This window comes from Mytilus trossulus, chromosome 1 (assembly GCF_036588685.1).
Source record: "Mytilus trossulus isolate FHL-02 chromosome 1, PNRI_Mtr1.1.1.hap1, whole genome shotgun sequence".
NCBI classification, from domain to species: domain Eukaryota; kingdom Metazoa; phylum Mollusca; class Bivalvia; order Mytilida; family Mytilidae; genus Mytilus; species Mytilus trossulus.
The window spans coordinates 25,111,722-25,131,244 of NC_086373.1; the positions used below are offsets into that span (position 1 = coordinate 25,111,722).

Sequence of the window (19,523 nt, forward strand, 5' to 3'; positions counted from 1 at the left end):
TGTTTGGTCGCAATGTTTAGAGTGACTTTGCAGAAGAAGACAAAAATCCTGTATTATATTCTCATAGTCAGTCTGATAGTTTGTAATGAAATGGTGACGTGGTTGAGAACATTCAATTTGTGTGAATTTCTTTTTTTTTGTCGATGAGTGATATTCGTCGGAGAAAGCGGGATAACTCAGATTTATATTGATAATTTCTGTATTCGTGTTACTTCTATTAGAAGAACAGAATGATACATTTTGAAAAGTCGATATCTATTATATAGTTTGATGCAGAATGCCATTCATAACTATTTTGATACTCTCTTTTTTTCAACCTTTTTATTAAATCCATTTGGGATGACTAAAATAAATTAAAAGACATCTATTGGATTTTCAGTTCTGTAACATGATACGAAATATTTTTTTCATACATGATCATAATGAGCTCGTTCCTTTTTAAAAGAGGGACTAAAAATAACAGAGGGAAAGTCAAACTCATAGATGGAAAATAAACTGACAACACCATGGCTAAAAATTAAAAAAAACCACTCAAATAATAGTATAGAAGACACAACATAGAGTTACTAGTAAACAGACAACACTGGTGATTGGCATGGATGCAGTGACCAAGATGAATATCAAGTAATGGTGGAATATATGTACATTTTTTTGTATTTAAAGAGAGGTTTTGTCAACTTGTCATAGTGTATGAAGCATATTTAAAAACTCAAATTAGGCAAGAAATACAAAATACATGATGTATATATGCATGATAAATAAAAATTAAAATCTGAAAGTGTAAGTCAAAAGTGTACCGTACAAAATCATAGTCTTTACAAAAAATGATGCCATTGGCAACACAAATATACATACAAGTTCAACACTAGACGTCCATAAAATCAGTAGTAATACTTCCGATTACAATTCACAATAAACATGGGAATATAATTTACAATAAATAGATGTTCTAGTGTATGACAGCCTGGAAAAAGGAACTTTAATGGCACCCGTATTTGGCCTATTTTTTCCACAGGCTTTTGTAAGTGAATCCCCCATTTCAACTGGGAAAAGATTTCAAAGCAGCAGATTTTATTCAGCCGGTAAATTTATGCTATCTGTTTGAATTTAAAAGTCATCTAACTACAATGTATGTGTTTAGTTGTGAAGAGAATGAATTCCCTCGGACAAAGTTAATCTTAGATGAATTTGGCAATATTGAATGTTCTTTTTTGGTTTGAACATTCCTGATGAAGGTTAATCTAAATAATTCATTGAAGGTACGCAATGTATCAAGTGTTATCTTAACACGAGTAGTACATAGTTGTAGAAACAATTATTAGTTCTGAACAAATGATAACTAGGTACAATAGATCCATCCGTTGTACATGTATGTGATAGACATAAAAATGGGTTCGTAAAATTCAATAAAATCACATTTGCATGGAGAGGTGGCGAACCTTTTCTATAATTAATGTGAAAATATTTTAATATCGAAGTGCTTGCTTGCATTTTTGTATACTTGAATTTTCAAATCTTACAGCTCTATGAAATTTCGAAAATGGCCACTAGATTGGGAACTGAGATGATATCTATCGTGACCGTTTCCCACCATGAATATGATCATATTACATCCCACCTGTACAAATTTTATCAAAATCCATTCAGTAGTTTGTATTTTTCTTCGATTATATTTGGATGGTTTGTTACGTCTTACACGGCAAAAATGGCATTTTGAAGTTAGAATCATTGCTTAATTATGTAATAATACATACCAGTAAATTATAAAAAAAAAATCTGGTTTTATTTGATTTCGATTCAAATGATGAATCAAGACAAGTAATTATTTAATAATACGCATAATTGATTTATTTTTGTCCCACTTATGTATCAAGAAATGGTCAAATAAAACATAGACTGAATACCATGCGTAACGTCATAGTAAGTATGTGAACAGCAAACAATGACATTAACGTCACTGACGTTCCCGTGTTAACGTTGACTTCCGCCCAAGTCATTTTCAAGGAAATCATTGAAGTGTTCAGATTTCAAGAAAATTGTTATACAATCTCTATCAGATATCTACAATTGTACAAGAACATATATTGGTGAACAATCGGCCATGGGTAAGTTTTCATTATTATCTTTGTATCTAATACTGATTTTTTCTCTCTCATTTATATAAAGATTTAAACAATGCTATCATATGTTCGATTCGAAAATGGTGCAGATATTTATTCACCACCATTGTATAAATAAACTATGCCATATTAAGTGTTAGTATTGATAAAAACATTATGGGGGGATATTATTTTTGATAATGAATATAATGATAATAGCATATATAAAAATAAACATATTTAAACCGCGGAAAATACTATTATTTATTCGCTTGTTTAATCGTATAGATGGCGTTATAGAGTTAATTCGTGCCATGTATACCAACTCAATGATATTTTCACTAGTCACTAAATAGGAGATTGACGCGGCAATGGGAACCCTATGAAATTTCGATGTGGCAGATTTTTTTTATAGCTTCCTTTCCGGTATTGGTTTTCCTCATTGTTGAATTCCATACATTACCTTATAGTTATTTGCATTAAGGCCTTTAACTCTCAGTTGGACAATTGTCTCGTATGAATTTATAGCATATATTTTCATACCAGTTGCTCTGAAGGTTAAATTGAATGCTTAAGTATCGCGGTGATAGTACCCCCATTTTTCAGTAGGCTTTAGTAATACCTGCTAGTCATATACAAAAACGATAAAATAACAAAAAAGACTGACCTCCGAGGAAAATTCAAAACGGAAAGTCTATAATCAAATGTCAAAATAAAAAGCTCAAACACATCCTAAGAATGGATAACAACTGCCATATTCCAAAACAACGCATTACGTTTGCGCGAAATTTATCTGTTGAAAATTTACTTCGTTTGCGCGGATTAATTAAAAATTTATAAAAAGTAAATCCTAATCTTACTATAAACAAATTTATTCAGAACTGTAATTAATTTGAACTGTTTTGTTAGAATGTATCCAAATACTACAATCAAAGGTTGTTGTTTTCATCTTGGCCATAAATGGTTTCGAAAAATACACAATTTAGGCTTATCTAACGAGGACGAAGATATTAAAAGAGGGACGAAAGATACCAAAGGGACAGTCAAACTCATAAATAAATAAACTGACGACGTCATGAACATCAATTTAGATAACTGAAATACGAAAATGGTTTATGTAGAATTTGGATTGTCATTTCTCCCGGCGGAGGAAATTGAAAATATTCATTGTCGAAATATAAATCAAGAAGTTTTTGATAATCTACATTGTCTATTTCTCCATCTGTCTAAACTAATGATTTATAAACTGTCTGTTCCCAGTTAGATACAGCCTCTGCTTAATTTGATCCTATAATCATTTCTTTACATTTTTTGGCATTTATTTTCATACCATTTTGAGAACATCAGTTTCCATTACATAAATATCATTTAACTCAAGTGCATTATTACGTTTACTATGTAATGTAGAATCATCTGCATAAAGATCTAATAATAAATGTCTATGTTCAGTGGTGTATCATTGATACTTTAGTATATGAAATGAATAACAAAGGGCCAAAGTTTAGCATCCGTACCAGTATTACCCAAAATAAGCAGTTAAACATATAGGTCAATGGGTAGATACAGTACAAAGCAGGGTATATACACATAAAATGTGCACCTGTCCTAAGTCAGAAATCTGATGTACAGTAGTTGTCGTGTGCTTATGTAATTTATGCGTGTTTCTCGTGTTTTATATAGATTAGACCGTTGTTTTTTTCCGTTTGAATAGTTTTACACTAGTATTTTTGGGGGCCCTTTATAGCTTGTTGTTCGGTGTGAGCCAAGGCTCCTTGTTGAAGGCCATACCATGACCTATAATGGTTTACTTTTATAAATTGTTATTTGGATGGAGAGTTGTCTCATTGGCACTCATACCACATCTTTCTATATCTATATAGCATCTGTTGATGGACGTTAAGAATACATCCATCTTTAATCATACATTTAAAAATTATGAAATATAAAATATGGGAATATCGTGTGATTACAAATGAGTCAACTAACCAATAGTGTCCAAAAGACATGGATGAAAATAACTATGGCCTCTTTGTGTCACTACATGGTTCAACAGAACTCAAAAGTCAACTAAAAAACTGAGGCATGATAAAATGTGAAACATTTCAAACGAGATAACCAAACATGATTCTATTTTAAAATCTGTATACCGGTATAAAAGAAAAGGTATAGATGACAAATCACTAGACTTTTCCTCACTTTTAATAAAAGCATGCAGCAGGGACTTAAATATATATAATATTGTATTGATGCCATTTTCGACAGCCAGCACTTTATTCAATTTTGGTATCGTTTTAGATATTCATGGTGAATGCCGATTGTCATCTTATATGTTAGACATCTTAAGGATTACTGGTCCTTTAACAAAGAACCGTAAGTAAAATGAATTAATTAGAAACTTTGTTTGGTAGAAAATGTATGATTCAATGGTGTATTTTTTTTTTGACTTTTCAGTATTTTGCTATTTTTTTAAAAACATCTATCCAATCTTTCATAGTCCTGTATGAATTTTATTTTTGTTTTCTCTGACACACGCTTTAGACTTATTCTTTAAGAATCTATAGTTGCTTTTGGAACTGTTGTTTTATTCAAATTCAAATATTTATTGCTTATTAAATACCTTAATTGTTTAAGCAATAAATAGCTACGATTTTTTAGCTTTAAACAATTTATTCGTCTCAAAACAAATCACAGTCCAGAAAATAGCATGTAAAACGGTCTAACCAATACAAGGAGTAAAGATGGGTTTCAAAATCCATGACAAACTTGTCAATTCAGTTTTCTTATGAAGATGGTTTGTAGTCAGTTTGAAGGAAAAATAAAAGTAGGAGGTTGATAAAATCACCAGAGATTTAATTTTGAGGCAACACGTACACCCTTATCAATTCGCTGTTTCAGAATCTAATGCATTTTGGGCAATATTTCCAAAAACGTACACCAAAACGTCGTGATTGGTTAACACCTCCAACACAATGGAATTCAACCAATGCTGTGACAATATTTTCATTTTCGGGTGCGAACAATAAAATTACCCAGACTTCTTTAGATTCTGAAACTGCCAATTATTCATTTTGCTACTTTTCATCACATACAATGTACATAAAGCATATCATGATATTTCATAACTAGAATAATTCAATCCCTCTCCGTGTCCGATTTTTTTTCACGCGTTCGTAGATCAGCGGAACATAACTCCAGAATTTGTCGTGTTAGAAGTTTCAGGTTTAATACAATACAAAGTGATACACAAATGATATCATGCATGGGATTTAACTGTAAACCTTGTTCTCCCATTACACTCACATGCACTGATAGAAACCCGAAAACACTTGTTATAACATAAGTCCAATGTAAGACATATAAAACAGATTAGCTAATAACATCGCTTAAAGTTTAAGTGGCCAATTATGATAATATATTAAATACTAATATTTGATTTAACTTCAAATAATTTTTTACAGAGATTGAGCAGTTTAAAGATTTATCCGAAATACAGGAAACCAGACAAAGAATTATGGACATAAAACGTAATGGGCGAGAAGTCTTTCTTCAGGTAAGATAAAAGGATACCCAGGTCTTTGTAGATTTGAATCGCTTTGCTATCATTATTAAAAATATGTTTAGATGCAGTGAAAATGTTTCAAGACATCAAATGAAATGACACTTTAATAGTAATTTGTAATAGAATGGCAGGGATATTTCTTTTTTTTTTATTATTATTGATATATCTATTCAAAATAATTGCATATTGAAAGGATTTTGTTCACATTGAGATACACATTTTTGGTTGCTTCCAGAATTCAAATAACAATCGTCATAAATTGGCATTGCGATCACCAAGAAGGTTCGAAAACAACACCGAGAGGTTCGAAAATAACACCGAGAGGTTCGAAAACAGCACCGAGACTGAGACTGATGGTGATAAATTACTCAAAGCAACAGCAATACTCAAAGAATTGCTGCCTAAATACTTCAGTCGTCAGTATGGCAATATGAAAGACACAGAAACACAAACAGAAAACAACACAGAGAAAACAGTTGATATGAACAAACTGAAAACTTTAATGGAGTTTGCAGTTGAAAAGATTCCAGGTAGGTTTTAAAGTGATGAAAAATAAATTACGGCCATGCTTAAATGCAAATAGCAGTGTCGTTTCTTATAAGGTATTTCGACTTTTCACACGGAAATAACTTTTTTTCAGTTGTTTTCAACCACGAAATTCTGTGTACTAGTATATGAGCATTAAACACAAATGATTTTAAGTTACACGAAAACTAAGAAGAAGAGACATAAAAACATGGTAAAACTATGGCTGATATTTCATATATAGTCCATGGGTAAATATATTCAGAAATGTTATAAACTTAAATGTTGTATTTGTCTTATGTGTATTTCATTGCGTTGTTTGCTTTTCAGATAGTTCGATCAGCAATGTAAAGTGTTTCCTTGACTGCTGCATGGGCCATCTTGTTAACAAAAGTGATGAGGTAAGCACATTTTTTTCTATCCTATAAATAGCAGTAAAAATGCTAATTTGTTTATAATGAATGATAGAGTACATATTAAAGATATTTAAAAAGCAAAACAAGTGATATTGGATGTACATGTTTCTGGGGAAATCATTTCTTGTAATCCTCACCCATTTTCTCAAAATTTTGGATAAAACGACAGACTTGATTGGTAATAAAAAAAAATAATAATATTACTCAAAATCTACTTATTGTAAATACACAATTTTTGTATAGAGTTAAGTTTGATAATGATATTTATTTAAATTCATTGCTATTTTCCACTTATATCACAAGTGTTGGAAATAATTCACGAACTAGATTTCAATGAAACGTCAGAAGAATACATTCTTAAGATCACCCAATACAGAAAATAATCACGATGATCCGATTGCTTAAAGCATCAGTATCATTGTCATGTTCATAATTAATACAACAATTTCAATAACTTGCATTCTGTCATATTTGTTTTTTTTCATTTTCAGGCTATGTCATTTTATTGTAATAAATATACACGTGACAATAATGATTTGACTAATGGTAGAAAAAATGAACTATTAAAAAATAACACAGACATCGAGGAAATCTGGGATAGTCATAGGAATTCTAAATACATGATCGATGATGATTATTTTGAGACCCGGATGCAATCGATTATCAACGCAACGATTGACGCTTGCAATAAGCGCGCCAAGAGCCTAGGATGTAAACCCAGTAAAGATAAAATTATAGTTGATTACTTGAACACCAGAAATCGTATTGCCGGTGAAAAAAAATACAATCAAAGTAAAGTTTCTGCTGATGTTTCAGATTCTGTTGACATTTCAAATCAAAAATATACATTTGCTCATGAAATGGAAAGACATGGTATCTCATTAGAAACAACAGACAACAACAATGAGAACATGATTTTAAATGTCATGAGGACCAGTAGAACAGTAAGTCCCCCGGCAACGTTTGAATATTATTCTTCTGAAGACGATCTACGGACAGCAAATGTTTCCCAATCAACAACAACAACAATGTCATACGGAGATAAATCATCAGACAGGGAGATATTTATTGAAAAGTCACAAACAAACAAACCGTTTATGATAATGAAACAAAATCGCCGAAGGGACGAAGAACACATTGGCATTAAACCTAATGAATCAAAATCACATCCGTCTACATTTTCATACTATCTACCAGAGAGTGCGGTGCCATTTAACTGGGCAAGAAACTGTCCTGATCCATGCGATGACGTGGTTGATGACGAATACTATAGAGAAGAGTTAGTTGTGCCAAAACTGGATCTCATGTTCACAAGATTAGAGGATGTGCCGATATCAATTAATGATACTGATAGTTCGCTCTGGTCAGAAAGCCAATCTTTTGACAGAAGCTTTCAGATGAATTTGCGAAGTAAAAATCAAGATACAGACATAACTGGAAAAACCAAAGAAGAAGAATCATTTAATCTTTCTGCTAGACCAAATGTAACAAATGATCCTTCAGTTGTACCTGATTTTGATATAGATGAATCTATTGAAAAGATAACAGAATGTGAAGTGAAACCCATTATAAACCGAACTGAAAGAATTGGTTATGATTCGAACACAGGTAAATATCCTTTACTTTTCTTTCGGTGTTGAAGTCAGTCTATTGTAGGTTCACTTCGATTTGTTCACAACATTGCCTCCAATCAAAACTATTGATTAGGATGTGACATTTAGATATTTAAAAATTAAATTCTTTTTAATTATATTTTGTGGGTTATAAAATGCATATTATTGATAGCTTCGTCGGGAATATAGCTATCTTCTAGATATACTTTTATTCAAAATCATTCATTTGTAAGCATAAGCAACCTCTTTTCTATTAGGTTAATTACAGATTGGTCGAGTAAGGCCGGTTGACTGCAACACTATAATTTAATTCTTGTTCGTCTAGCTCCAAATTAAGAGAAATGCATATTCTGTTGGATTTAAAAAAAATAGCAGTATCTTTAAATTTATTTACCCTTAATATGCATTGTACGTAGTAAGTGGAAATCACACGTTATCGTTTGTGTATCAACTGGTATATTTGAATGCAAGGACTCATACATTTGTAAGAGATCATTCCTTATGCTTGATCTTTCTTATAACACTTGACAAAACTTGACCCTTCAAAGTGTAAACGTGTACGTCAAAGAGAAAGAACAGAATTATATTACAAGTAAAGTAACTTTTAATAATTATACATTGAAAAACTGCATAATATTGCATATGAAATATGGTAATTAATTTATACGTTTATAAAGGCAAAACAATATTTTTGTTATAACTAAGTTCGCTAACAATGATCTAAATTTATATTGTATCTTAGTGTACAGTAAAACAACATTTTGTTAAGGTAAATTGTAAAATGTCTTATTAGTGAAACAAACATTTCTTCTTTACTATAACAGAACTCAGAGAAAAGAGAAAAAGAATTTTAGAGAGTGCAAATACACGAATTTTACATGAAGAGAAAGAACTAGATTCGAATTCTGTCGATGTCAGTTCTAAAACTTCTAATCAAGAAGAAAATGCATTCGAAACATTCGATCTAGAAATATTATCTCCTAATACTAAGACTGATATGAAAAGACGAATTTTGAAGTCGGCAAAATGGGTTCTAGCTGCTGTCACATACATGGAGATGAAAAAAGAATTAGAAGATTGTAAAAGTCTTTTCCAGATTGAAAATTTGAACAATGACGTAGTCACAAGAGACATAAATAGCTATGAAAATATATCTTCAACTTTAACAAAATCACATCCAAGTAATGATCAATTTGGCAGTCGACGTTTATATGAATCAGACAAATCAAGCAACTCAAGTCAGTCCAGAGGAAGAGAATGCTCCTTTGAAAAATTTGATAAACCAACTGAGCAAGTTTTCATTAGCAGTCCTAGCAGTTTAGTTCATGTATCTGTTTCAGGGAGTGCTTTACAAAATAAAGCAGACAATTCGGCTTATAATGGTCAAATAAGGACGGAACTAGAGGAATCGACAGATGGCAATGAACTTACAATGCAGTCGATTGAACCCCAGGGTCGAAAGAGTCTCTTTGAACACACCAACGAGGATATAAAAGATAACCAACCACATGTATCCTTTTCTAGTGAATCGCTGAGTTCTGATATTATTCCAAATATCATAAGTAGTGTTGTTGAAACTCTACAAAGAGACCACGCTCATCGTATGTCCGATCTTCCCGATGACTTGTCAAGCTGCTCTTGGAAAATTCCAACGATCCCACCGGAATCCCCACATTACGGTTTGAACACGTTGTGTGACACTACTACAATTAATCCAGAATTCCGCGCAGACGATCACATGGTAACGGACCCCATGACAACAGAAAAACTTAGTGATGTCAAGGATACATCCATTAACAATGAGGACACGTTGATACAAAAGACACAGAAATCTTTAAAACGTAATGAAAGTAAGAAACAAAATATTGTAAATCACAATTATGAGATCGAAACACTCCTCTACAGTGATCATAAAGAATTGCCTGTCCATTTAAAAAATGATCTTTTGCAAAATAACCCCAACGATCAACAACACTGTTACAGTGCTGAAGTCAAATCGGTACCTGAATGTCTACGTACACCATTATCAACATCGGACTGTCCGTCCGTAATACAAAGCATTGACACAACTGAAATTAGAACCATATCTGAATGTTCATCAACGCCTTCTTGCAGATCAGACTGGGCATCCACAGAATCCGACTTCAGCAAAGAGGTGTGTCAAACTGGTCTTTTCGAATATTCAGAAAAGAAAAATAGGACATACGATGGTGTTTCAGTGTGCAAGGAAGAAGATTGCGTAAATAACAACAGAAGAAATCAGAATGTTGATGCCTTCATTACTACCATGCAAATCGAAGAAATTTCAAATATTTGTTCATGGAATAGTAGTCATTCAGGTGACACAGGACCTGTTGATTTTGTTGTTTCAGCTGCAAACAGTGACACAAAATCAGCTGCACACAGTGAAACAAAATCAGCTGCAAACAGTGAAACAAATTTAGCTGCAAACAGTGAAACAAAATCAGCTGCAAACAGTGAAACAAATTCACCTGCCAACATTGAAACAAAATCAGCTGCAAACAGTCACACAACATCAGCTGCAAACAGTGAAACAAAATCAGCTGCAAACAGTGCAACAAATTCAGCTGCAAATAGTGACACAAAATCAGATGCACACAGTGAAACAAAATCAGGTGCAAACAGTGAAACAAAACCAGCTGTAAACAGTGAAACAAAATCAGCTGCAAACAGTGAAACAAAATCACCTGCAAACAGTGACACAAAATCAGCTGCAAACAGTGACACAACATCAGCTGCAAACAGTGAAACAAAATCAGCTGCAAACAGTGAAACAAATTCAGCTGCAAATAGTGACACAAAATCAGATGCACACAGTGAAACAAAATCAGGTGCAAACAGTGAAACAAAACCAGCTGTAAACAGTGAAACAAAATCAGCTGCAAACAGTGAAACAAAATCAGCTGCAAACAGTGAAACAACATCAGCTGCAAACAGTGAAACAAAATCAGCTGCAAACAGTGAAACAAAACCAGCTGCAAACAGTGAAAAAAAATCAGCTGCAAACAGTGAAACAAAATCAGCTGCAAACAGTGACACAAAATCAGCTGCAAGCAGTGACACAAAACCAGCAGCAAACAGTGACACAAAATCAGCTACAAACAGTGAAACAAAATCAGCTGCAAACTGTGAAACAAAATTAGCTGCAAACAGTGACACAAAATCAGCTGCAAACAGTGAAACAAAACCAGCTGCAAAAAGTGAAACAAAATCAGCTTCAAGTAGTGACACAAAATCAGCTGCAAACAGTGATACAAAATCAGCTACAAACAGTGAAACAAAATCAGCTGCAAACTGTGAAACAAAATTATCTGCAAACAGTGACACAAAATCAGCTGCAAACAGTGCAACAAAACCAGCTGCAAAAAGTGAAACAAAATCAGCTGCAAACAGTGAAACTAAATCAGCTGCAAACAGTGAAACAAAATCAGCTGCAAACAGTGAAACAAAATCAGCTGCAAACTGTGAAACAAAATCAGCTGCAAACAGTGACACAAAACCAGCTGCAAACAGTGACACAAAATCAGCTGCAAACAGTGACACAAAATCAGCTGCAAACAGTGACACAAAATCAGCTGCAAACAGTGACACAAAATCAGCTGCAAACAGTGACACAAAAATGAAAAATAGGCATATAGACAATGAGGTTTTTACTGTTGATGAGATTCTTAACACCAAAAGTTTTTTGTCGTGCTTAAACAAAGAAAATGAAATACATCTTGACAATGATTTAGTCGAAAATATTGGACCAGTGGTCAGTAAAATTAAAGAAAATACAGTTAATTTCGATGAAGCATCTATCAAAAGCAATTGTTCTTGGGACAGCGACGGGTCAGAACGTCAAAACTTACTGAATAATGATGAAGCATCTGTAACAAGTTGTTGTTCTTGGGATAGCAATTCAGAATTTGACAAAGACGATTCTATAAATATGATAGCTAGTAAACATATGCAGAGTTTGCTTGAATCAGACAGTACAAAATTGCAAATACATGGAAATAAAGAACTGGAGCAATTACAAGGTATGTATAAAAACAGTCTAACTTAGTTTTTTACGATGTCCGGAAAGTTTATCTTATTCCTTTATAATTTGATCACTTTTCAAACTGCTTCTAACATAAATATCATTGATTGCATACCAGGTTACAACTCGTTTTATATTACTATAATGTCATGAGCAGGTTATCATGCAATCACATAAGCATTCATATTTTTAAATATTTTTAAACCGTTTAAAAAAAAGGTACCAGATATCGCAGGATTTTTCTGATCTTTTGAAATAAATATAGATTTAGTTGAAGCTTCTAGTATATGCTCATTGAAATTAACCATTTTGAAGTAATTTAAAGTATATATTCATACAGCTATTAAAGTGGCAATAATTTTAGACGGCAAAAAGTATTACGTAGTTGTCAACTGATTAATAACTGTAAAGCTTTTTAACTACAAGCTTTATTTTTTTGGTATCTAATACATTTAGTTTTCTTTGATACGTAATTCCATCACAAGTGAAATAGTTGAGTTCGATTTAATTTCATTCGAAATCTTTATTGTTTTAAGTAGGTAAACCTAGGTTAAGGGTATAACTCAGTACGTTTGTGTCAGTCATTTTCAAAGTATATTCTAAACTTCTAGGCTACAAATATTATTTTCAATCTGTATCAGGTAAATGCTTAAAATACGTTGTGATGAAACGCAAAGCTGATTTAAAGAGTTATCTCCCTGCACCATCATATATCCGCTTAAATGTTCTTGCTTTAACGCAGTATCGATATAAAATAAGATATTTCAGATATTGATCAGCTTATTGGGACATGTTTATTCAACTTTAATAAAAAAAAAAGGGGGGCGGGTCTATTTGTTTTAAAATAGCACACATAATTGAAGTAGATTCTTTTGAATCGATGTTGCTTTTTAATATTTGTCATAAACTGTTTTCTCTCCTCTTTTTTAAATTATATTTCGAAAAAATCAAACAGTCCAAAAGGGAATTCATATCCGTTATCCCATATCCATACACACTAGAGAGATGAATGATCGATACTGCGGTAACTATATGAGTAGTTGTTTTAATGCATTTGATATTATATTAAAATAAGAAGATTTGGTATAAGTGCCATTGAGACTACTCCCCCCAACAAGAGAACAAATGACATAGAAATAAACATTTGAATGCTATGATAATAACTGGATCACTTGACATGGAATAAGTTTTTTTATAACATTAGTTCCTAATGAAAGAAATATCATATATCATGAAATTTCCACTAGAAAAAATACGTGTTTTTCATTCAAAAAAATGAAATAGAATATGTGTTCCAACATGAAGGAATATTTTGTACTTGTTTTTGTACAGGTCTATAACAAAAAACAAAAAAGTAACGTTGACAACTCATGACTTTATATATAGTGATTAGAGCATTCAGTGAGTCCCATACAATTCAGATTTATTTCCGTTATGGAAGACAGTGTGAGTTCCTTTAAATATTATTAAGCTTTATGTTGCCTTATTGAAGTTTTCTTAACTTTGGAGGGATGTTATACTTTCAGAAACCAAAAATATCATTGCAGACATCAAACATATAGATCAATCTACTGTACAAATTCCTAAAGTGGATACGTTAGTTGGTAATGAATCAAAGACACAACTATCAAACAAAGATACTGATTGTAATAATGAATCGATAGAAAGCCCAGGATATTGGCAACATAGAGAGTACGAAAGAGACTGTTTTCAACAAAAATCTACACAATCTGAAACTAAATCAAAAGGTAAATGATGATAAATGAAAAAATATAGAAACTCAAAATTGGAGGATAAGTGTTACTAGTCATATGAAGCTTCACTTTGAGAAACGAACTCAATATCCATTCTTCTTTGTTGTTTGTTTACGAAGGTGACAATCGGTAAACTGATGCTTCAAAACACGACAATTAATTAGCTGCTATATTTTCAAATCATAATAGACCCATTGTTTTACGATTATACGATATGGAGGCATGAAAAATGATAAAACCGATGACTAAGTTTATTATGTATAAATGCATAGGTCCAAGAATCGGATAAACATTATATTTCACAAGTTACTCGTGTCTTGTTTCATATGACTTTAATACAAACTGCCATGAAAATAGTTGTGTTAATTTAAGGAATGCTTCTACGGGTACATGTACCTATATTATTACATAGAGAATAATACATGGCAAAATCCGTATCATATGCCGTATCATCCCGAGATACCAATATCAGCCAGAGGGCCTTTAGGTCCGAGAGAATGATATTGGTCGAGGGTGATACGGTGTGTGATACGGATTTTGCCATGTATTATTCTGTTTATCATATATTTTTTAAACCAAATTAAAATCGTTAAAAAATGCATTTGTGCAGAAACAAACTTCACGAAAATTATGACCAAATAAACAATAAAACTTCAGATATTTCGATTTTAGTTGAAATGATAGGACTTTTTTTTTTTAAAAAGAAATCATTTTTTCCCCTAATAAGCCTGAAAATGCAGCAACTGGACGTCATATGTCGAACGTTGACGTCACTCTAATTATGACGTCACGCCAGGTATGCGATACGGATTTTGCTATGCGATACGGGGTGTGCAATACGGGTTTAGCCATGCGATACAGGGTATGCGATACAGGGTAGGTAATACAGACTGGAAACAAGAACCTTAATTTATTAGATATACAAAATTGCTGTATTTTGTACTAAATATATGATAAAAGTTATCGCATATGTATTCGTATACCATCTATATATGTAGGAGTTAGAGGTGCAATGGGTACGCTGAAGTTCAATGGTCACGCTAAAATGCGTCGATGACGTTGATGATCGATGGTCTTCACATACATGTGATGGTACTTTCGCTGATGTCTTCTCCGAGCTGCGATGTTCCTTTAGTTGATATTCGTTTTTCTTTACACATAACGCGTGATGGCTTTTAGTATGACAAGTACATGTTTTCAATTGCTATCTTAAGCATTCATTTATATTGTCCGAGTTTTTGATTGAGGTAGTTTTTGATGAAGTTGAAGTCCAATCAACTTGAAACTTATTACATATTTCCATTATAATATGATCCTTCTAAATTTAATGCCAAATTAGACTTTTTACTCCATTATCACGGTCCACTGAACATATAAAATGATAGTGCGGATGGTGCATCCGTGTACTAGGGATACATTCTTGTTTTGTAATCCATTGCACTTCAGCGTTACTACCAACGCATTTCTGCGAAGCTATAAACAAGAGAACGGCACCATGCCACCATTGCAAATCAACGTGATAAAAATTGCATTTTATCGTCTCAGCGTGACTAAAACGTTTCAGAGTACCATCGCGGTTAAGAGTCCTACACTTATATATATGTCACATATTTCAATCCACACAATCCTCTTTAATATACAGGTAAATCTGAGATTCCAGTAGATGATGAAGATGTCTTTTTATCAAAGAAGCGTCTTTCAACGTTACACGAAGTTCTTTCAAATAGGCATTTAAATGAAGAATTAAACAGAAATAAATTGGATAATACAGAATTTGGATTTGAAGACAGCGAAAATCTTGAAGGAGTAATTAAAACAGTTGGAAGAAATGTTTTGTATCGAGGAGCATTGGTAATTGATGACGGTGGCGGCGATACAACCGACGACTGTTCAGTCATCGATATGCCAAAAAGTGAATTAGAAAGATGGCAAGAATCTAAAAATCAATCATTACAGAAATGCGATGAAGATCAAAATATTGCCACAGAGCAGATACAAACATGTTTATTTCAAAGGATGATACCTGATCACAAAAATAACCAGAATGATAAAATTATCAGTAAATCAAAAATGCAGGCTTTATTGCCATTAAGAGGAACACCAATGCTGAATCAAACACAGAAGATGTCAAATGATATAACTTCTATGGATTATGTGTACAATTCACCAAATCAAATGCCAAGTTTCCAACCATTAGAAAAAACCCTCATAGGAAAGCCGTTAAAACGTCAGGGAATGCTTGCTCCACTCAAACCGATACAAGAAACGATCAAGCAAGAAAAAGTGAAATCGCCAAAAAGAAAGAAAACAACAGAATCCAATGTTAAAAAATCAAAAACTAAAAAGAAAGCAAACAAAATAAAAGCTCAACCGGTACATCAGACAAAAGACGTTCATGAAAATTCAAGTACAGACACATTTTCTATGCCATCATTTGAACTTGCGGAAGATTTTCATCTTGCAATTAATACTCAAAGGGACTTGAGATCTAATATCCAAATGGATGACGACTTTATTCAGAACTCGCCAGATAGCTCAGAATCATCTTGTAAAAGAAATTTCCGTGATTATATGGATAAAAGAAAGATGGACGATGATTTTGCGATAAATTCATACGAGAGTTCAGATTCTGAAATTTCAGAACGAAATGTAAACTACAACTGCAACGGGGATCCTACTACTGGTATCAATGTAGTTGTTTCTCAGAAGAGATGCAGACAAAAAAAGGCGCCATTGAAATCTGTTATTGGTAGACCACCTGTTTGCAATAATACGTTTAGCATTAAAAGTGTGAACAATACATGGACACCTGATTACCGAATATGGGACTCTCATCATATGGTTGATGGATCTGTTTGGTCAACATTTGATTACATTGGGGAGACGAAAATTTAAATTTAGGACTTTCAAAGGCTTTCCGTTCAACAGGCAGGTTTTTAGAAAAAATCAAATGATAAGAACTAAGATTTGTTTCATTAGAAAAAATATTTTGTTGAAAAATGTAAAATTTAACATTGTGTTATTGAGAATAACAACCAAATATAGAAAAAGTGTTCATCTGTGTACAGCTGCATGAAATATTTTGTGCTACACTTATAAAATGACGTGAATGATTTAAGAAAGAAAAATCAAGACATATTATTAATTGAAACAGAATACCGAGGAAAATAACCGGTTCATCTTAAAATTACCCAAGACATGATAACTTTGAAAACTAAAAACTTGCTGGATAAAATTTATCGTGTTGTTTTGTTGATTTCGAAACAGGTAATAGGAACAGGGGGGCCACACGTTTAATCAACACATACCTTAATACTACAAATAAGCATACAGTCTAAACAGATCAACAGAAACCTAAATAACAGGGAAACCATGGATGGCTTGAAAGAGTAAGCAGTTTCTGCTCCACTAGTGGCACCCTTTGTGTTACTCACTTTAAGATAATATCGGGTCGAATATTTTAAAACAAATATCCAACAAGTAACTTTAAAACGCATTATTTAAAGAAATTGAAACGCTAAGACACTAATAATATCTTTAAAAGTTATATTATCAAGTTGAAAAGTTAGATATGGCTCCAAGTGGCTATGATAGCTCTAAATTGTCTTCTTTCAAAGATAGTCTTCTTGAACCACTTTTCCAATTAAAACCAAACGTTCAATATGTGTCCCTTTGAATGTTTGCTTCTTTGGTGCTTATTGAAAACCAAAACCGGCTGTCGAATAAGGTAAAAAAAAAGGAGAAAAATTGTGTTACGATTGCCAAAGAGATTCCTCTCCACACAAGACCAAATGACACACAAAATTAAGTTTATATTTAAACCCAATGTGAAATTAAATTTTCTTTTCTTTTCCAGAAAGTATGAATTCTTATTATAGAAGTTATTTTCCAAGTTGTGTTTCTTTTGTCCAGTTAGTCAGAGTTGTCTTTTTTGTTTTCGTAAATTTCGATATACAGTTTTCTTTGTAATATATTATTGTAATCATTAATTTGTTATATCAAATTGTAAAAAGTAAATTAGCATGTCACAAAAAGTCTTCTGTAATTTTGCGTTAATTAAGCAAATAAAATATGTTTAAACAAAACTAATATTAAAAAAAAGATGTGGTATGATTGGCAATGAGACAACTCTTCACAAGAGACCAAAATGACACAGAAATTAAAAACTACATGTCACCGTAACAATAAGCAAAGCCCATGCCGCATAGTCAACAATAAAAGGCCCCGAAACTAAAAAGTAAAATCACAAAAATACTGAACTTAGAGGAAATTCAATTCGGAAAGTCCATAATCACATGGCAAAATCAAATAACAAAACGCATCAAAACGAATGGACAAGAACTGTTTGTGTCATATTCCTGACTTGGCCTTGGCCTAAAGGCCTTATCTATGTATAAACAGGATTTTGCCCTCTTTTTTATTTTTATCTATGAACCTTAACCTAAAATCAGGTATAGAGATATGATTTGTTTTGTCTTAGACCATCCACTAGAACTTGCGGACATCTGATGTTCAGTTCTCAAGTTCTTAAAATAAATTGTTGAGAATATGAATTAAAATGAATTCGTTAGTAAAACTACGTTAACGCGTTCAAATCTTGTGATAGTTTCGTCATTGCCTAATATTTTCAGGTCCTGTCCATGATTCAGAAAAATGTGAGGCAGTAAGACGAAAGGGAAAATGTTCAACAAATTGCCGATCATCAAACTAATTAGTTGCTTTAGACGGTTCATTCCCACTTTCCCTCTTTTTTAAAATCTGGTAAGAAAAGTTAAAACATGACAAGACACGACAAGACAATATTTTATTTGAGTCTCCTCTTATAAAACATTTACATTATATTACAACTTCACATATAAAACAAGAGCCACTCTAAAAAGAGTTATGAGATACTATAAGAATGGTATATACATTTTTAATCATTTATATACACGCATAAAATATAAAACATAATACTTATACATATAATAAACATTTTCTTTTCAGTAAAATATCATAGCATATTTTAGCAGTATAAAAGTAAATTCTTTCATCACTAAATACAAATACAAATTTATCGTCATCTGACATACTATTAAAATCATGACAAAAAGATAAGCATGACTAAACTGTACAGCCAAAAAATCTGCATATAGTGGATATTTTAAAATTACAAGTTTTTCATCTTCACTGATATTGTCATTACAATTAAAAAATCTTTCATTAATTTTCAATATTTAGGGGCGCAAAACCATAGCGAAATTTTGCAATAACACGTCTATATTTCCCTGCAATAGTTTTAAAAATATAATTGTCTTCTTTTTTTTTTTTTTTTATTAAATTCTGTTTTAAATTATTTTATAAGTACGTAGTTTGGTATGTTCATTCGAAACCAACTAATTGTGCCATTCAGTTTTATACAAATCAATAGATGCATTCTATATCCTTGATTGCATTTTAGTAAGACGTCGCGTACGGTGTTGATGTTAGTTTTGGTAACGTTTACATGTAAACTACCGATTAACTTAGTACA

The 19,523-nt window shown here is 32.4% G+C and overlaps 1 protein-coding gene across 1 annotated transcript; it reads left to right on the forward strand.

Annotated features, from left to right (window-relative positions):
- The first annotated feature begins 1,972 nt into the window (after positions 1-1,972).
- LOC134720019 (serine-rich adhesin for platelets-like) lies at positions 1,973-17,352 on the forward strand. The gene is made up of 9 exons (XM_063582803.1): positions 1,973-2,105; positions 4,395-4,469; positions 5,558-5,649; positions 5,894-6,188; positions 6,514-6,584; positions 7,091-8,207; positions 9,037-12,255; positions 13,784-14,005; positions 15,654-17,352. The coding sequence occupies exons 1-9, from the start codon at positions 2,102-2,104 to the stop codon at positions 16,904-16,906; spliced, it is 6,348 nt and encodes a 2,115-aa protein (XP_063438873.1). The 5' UTR covers positions 1,973-2,101; the 3' UTR covers positions 16,907-17,352.
- The last annotated feature ends 2,171 nt before the right edge of the window (positions 17,353-19,523 follow it).